Source organism: Cucurbita maxima, unplaced genomic scaffold (genome assembly GCF_002738345.1).
Source record: "Cucurbita maxima cultivar Rimu unplaced genomic scaffold, Cmax_1.0 Cma_Scf00039, whole genome shotgun sequence".
In the NCBI taxonomy this organism is placed as follows: domain Eukaryota; kingdom Viridiplantae; phylum Streptophyta; class Magnoliopsida; order Cucurbitales; family Cucurbitaceae; genus Cucurbita; species Cucurbita maxima.
This window is the reverse complement of record NW_019272055.1, coordinates 1,006,922-1,011,410: the sequence shown is the minus strand read 5'-3', so window position 1 is coordinate 1,011,410 and position 4,489 is coordinate 1,006,922. Positions and strand designations below refer to the sequence as shown.

The 4,489-nt window shown below is 35.7% G+C and overlaps 1 protein-coding gene across 1 annotated transcript; it reads left to right on the top strand.

Moving 5' to 3' along the window:
* The first annotated feature begins 170 nt into the window (after positions 1-170).
* On the top strand, positions 171-2,323 carry LOC111469325 (zinc finger protein WIP3-like). The gene is made up of 2 exons (XM_023114562.1): positions 171-797; positions 1,424-2,323. The coding sequence occupies exons 1-2, from the start codon at positions 321-323 to the stop codon at positions 1,868-1,870; spliced, it is 924 nt and encodes a 307-aa protein (XP_022970330.1). The 5' UTR covers positions 171-320; the 3' UTR covers positions 1,871-2,323.
* Positions 2,324-4,489: the final 2,166 nt, after the last annotated feature.

Genomic DNA, 4,489 nt, shown 5'->3' with positions numbered 1-4,489 from the left:
ATTAAAAAAAAAAAAAAAAAAAAAAAAAAAAAAGGTAAACGACGTGTAGTTTACTTTATCAACAGTCGTCCTCAAGACTTCATCTCTTGGATTCTCAATTCTTTCCCTACATGTCGTTGTTTTCCTAACCCCACCATTTACTATCATACCCAAAAGCCACAAAAAGATTGAGAAAAAAGATGATAGGGGAAAAAAAGACAAACCAAAACCACCTTTTGTTCATCATTTGATTATCAATCCTTTATAAAGCTTATGTTTTTCTCTTCTCTTTTTTTGTTCAACATTTCAAGATGAGATTTTTATGTTAACCCTTTGAAGATATGGGTTTGAGGAATCACATGGCACAAGAAAACCACATAACTTTCATAGAATGGCTTAAACCCTCCATTTCTCTCTCTTCTTCCCTTTCTTCGTCCTCTTCCTCGTCCTCTGATCGAGATTTGATATCTCCGACGACCGCCCAAAGGTGCCTGCCTTTGTTCACGGAGAAAGATGAAGAACGGGGTCGAATTCGAGATCGGGAAAGAAAAAGCTTGGGAATTAAAGAGGAAGATGAAGATTTGGTGAAAGTAGAAGTGGGTTTGCACATTGGGCTTCCAAATGTTGGTGATGTCCCTAATTTCGGTGATGGGAATATGAATGGTTTTGTAAAGAAAGAAGAAATGCAGAAAAGCTTCTCTAATTTTAGTACTCAAGGAAGGTTTTGGATACCAACGCCGGCTCAGATCCTTGTCGGTCCGATGCAATTTGCTTGCTCCATCTGCCACAAATCTTTTAATAGATACAATAACATGCAGGTAATTATGATTAAAGTTGTCTAATTATCTTTTATTTGTTTGTTTATAATCCTTTCTAAGCTCTTTTAGAAATGATAACTTAAAAGTAGAACGGTGAGATCCTAGATTGGGGAGGAGAATGAAAACACTATTTATATTTATAAGGGTGTGGAAGTCTCTTCCTAGTAGACTCATTTAAAAATCTTGTGGGGAAGCCGAAAGGAAAAGTCCAAAGAGGACAATATCTCCTGGCAATGGACTTGAGCTGTTACAAATGGTATCAGAGCCAGACACCGAGTGATGTACCAGCAAGGAGGTTGAGCCTGAAGGGGAGTGGACACGAGGCGGTGTGTCAGCAAGGACGTTGGCTCCAAAGAGGGGTGGATTGAAGTCCCACATCGATTAGAGAACGCGGGGTGGATTGTGAGATCCCACGTCGGTTGTGAGAAGAACGAAACATTCTTTACAAAGATGTGGAGACTTCTCTCTGGTAGACGTGTTTTAAAAACGTTGAGGCAAATTCTCAACTAGAAAAGATAAAACAAAAAAAAAAGAAATCAATAATTAAGATTTGCAATGTTGAAACTCAAAATGTGTATTTATATATATACTTTTTTAACATTGAATTATGGTATTGTGTGTTTTAGATGCACATGTGGGGACATGGCTCGGAGTACAGAAAAGGCCCAGAATCTCTTAGAGGATCACAGCCAGCAGCAATGCTAAGGCTACCATGTTATTGCTGTGCTCATGGGTGCAAGAACAACATTAATCATCCAAGAGCCAAGCCATTGAAGGACTTTAGAACTCTTCAAACCCATTACAAAAGGAAGCATGGGTCTAAGCCATTTATGTGTAGAAAATGTGGCAAAACTTTGGCTGTCAAAGGAGATTGGCGAACCCATGAAAAGAATTGTGGGAAGCTTTGGTATTGCAGCTGTGGCTCAGATTTCAAACATAAAAGATCTCTTAAAGATCATATTAGATCCTTTGGAAAAGGCCATCACCCTACCTGCCCTCTTGATGGGTTTGAAGATGACAAAGAATGCCTCACTGGGTCTGATCAAGAACATGAGTTTGCTACTCATTATTAGCCTCTCTTAACTTATAATATCTATTAGGGTTTATCTCGTCTGATGCAACTATGATCGTATCTTAACTCGTGCTTGGTAGCAAAACATTCTCCGACCGTTGGGCATTCGAGGAGAGATTATTTGGAGATTGACACAATGTGGTTGATAGTTCGGTATGGTTGTGTGTTTGGACGAGACAACTACATTGTGACGATCGAATTGAATCGTGTTCGTAGAAGCTCGAGAGGGAACGATTTGCTACCGAGCACAGTGAGATATTTAGTTTAGGGTTTTCAAATAAGGGATTGCTACAAGTACAAGTGATGAAGTAGGCGAATTTTCTTCTCATGAGATGGATTTGATTGTCTCTCTTTTATGGAGGAAATTCATCAGCTTCATTGCTTATTATAAAGTGGCAATCTTTCATATCAAGGTTGAAACTTTCTCTCTCTCTCTCTGTTTCTGATTTCTCTCTCCCTTTCTTATGCGAAGGACTTTTATGATAAATTTTTATATAATTTTTATGGTAATTATCTGCTTGAACTTTAATATCAAATCTATTCGATATTTTGCATCGTTCTTTCTCTCTATTTGTTCTTGTTTAAATTCAGAAACGTTTGTATTAAACTCTTAAATAGATCCTATATCGATTGGAGTGAGGAATGAAAAATCTTTGTAAGAAGGATGTGGAGACCTCTCCCTAGCCCTAACAGACGCATTGTGGCACCCATGTAAAGGATGAGTTCATGAATGAACTGAGACCACATATGAATGTCTGAGATCCTACATTGGTTGGAAAGGGAATGAAACATTCTTTATAAGGGTGTGGAAACCTATCCTTAACAGAGTGTTTTAAAAAGAAAGTCCGAAAGGGAAAGCCCAAAAAGGACAATATCTGCTAGCGATGGATTTGAGCTATTATAGAATGAGAGCGATCTTGAAAATAAGATGACTAACAAAGGTTTAAAAGAATAGGAAGTCACTACCTATACCAACAATGACTATCTTTTGTTCAATAGCTCACCCACAGAAACTCCAAAGTAAAACGTGTTAGGCTTAGAACAATTTATATTGAGAGACCTGTTAGGAATTTTCTTAAGATGCATGTTAGAGAAATAATTCTTGTCGATATACGGGATAGTGTTTACTCTTAGAAACAAGCGATAAGTAACGTGACTATCAGGTGTCGGATTCCGATTCTAAATCTTGGGTATGGATCGTTACACTTTTCCTTCCAATTTGAATTGGTTCAACACGCTAGTATAATTTTTGATACATTTGTTAAGTTGCTTATTGTCAACACCAAAATGGGAAAGTTAAAAAAAGAGAGTCCAACTTGGAGGCTTTCACCAAATAACCCACCAACAGAGATTAGCGGCACTAATTAATAATATTTGGAAAGAACAAAAAAAAACATTATTATTAATATTTGAAATTTGAATTATATATATTTTAGTTATTTGAATTCCGTGACCAAATCATTAGAAGGAATTGAATGCCCTAAGCTATGTAAAAGCAAATCTCAAAAGGACCCTTTTGGCAATTTTAGAAAAAAAGAGGGTTAGAAGTGTGAATATGTGAGAGTTAGGCTTGACTAAAACTTTCAAAAGGTGACCGAAAAATACTAAAATATAATTTAATTTTTCTTTAAGGTAATGGAGCTCCACCATGTTTTGTCGGGAAATAAATTATTATTTTATTTTATTTTTCAATTACTGTTTTTGTTATTGTTAAGAAATAGAAATAGAAAATAGAATTGGAAAAGTGTATATTATAACTGATATTGATATCCATTAAATAGGATACAAGAAGTACAAAGGAGGAAAATATAAAATAAGTAAATACTGAGAATAAAATAAAATATACAGTAAATCAAATCATAAATAAAAGATATAATATCAAAGATATATTCCATAACTAAATATATTCTTCAATATCTCAACACTCCCCCTCAAGTTGGAGAGTGTATGTAATCACATCCAACTTGTCTTTACGAATGTAGGTCAATAACACCCGAGTTGTCTTTGAGAAGAGAGTGTAGGTCAATAACACTTTCGTCACAATGGTGAAAATATCCGTCAAAAATAGACTGCCTTTAATTGGTTTACATTTTTAGACTTTCAAGAAATCATTGAATTTACAAAAAAGATGCAAAACCAAAAAATAGACTGCCTTTGATTGGTTTGCATTTTTAGACTTTCAAGAAATTATTGAATTTCCAAGAAAGATGCAAAACTCAAAAATATACCACAATGATTGACTCGAGGATTAGTAACTTGTCCCATTTAATTTGATTTGAAACAAGTGAATATCCTCCCTGATCACTTCTTGGTCCATGCATAAATGATTTACTGGATAATAACACCAAGATCGGTGCTCTGGATCACTTGAGAGGTTGTGAAAGAAAATACGAACATCTTGAATATGTCACCTTTGAGCTTGGTGAGAAATTTGAAGATGCTTATAACGTATTCTTGATATTGGATGATCGGCAACTATAAAAGCTTCACTGATTGAGTTAGGGTTTGGCTTTAGGTTTAATACTCCCCTTGGACTCAGAGTCCAAGGGGGTCTTAAGAATACCACAATCGATGCTCTGATATTAGGAATATCAAGATCGGTGCTCTGATACCATGTTAA

Bases quoted from the DNA above. Each gene is read 5' to 3' on its own strand.
- LOC111469325 (XM_023114562.1), top strand. From the start codon at position 321: ATGGGTTTGAGGAATCACATGGCACAAGAAAACCACATAACTTTCATA. The intron at 798-1,423 runs GTAATTATGATT...TGTGTGTTTTAG, and splicing joins ATAGATACAATAACATGCAG to ATGCACATGTGGGGACATGG.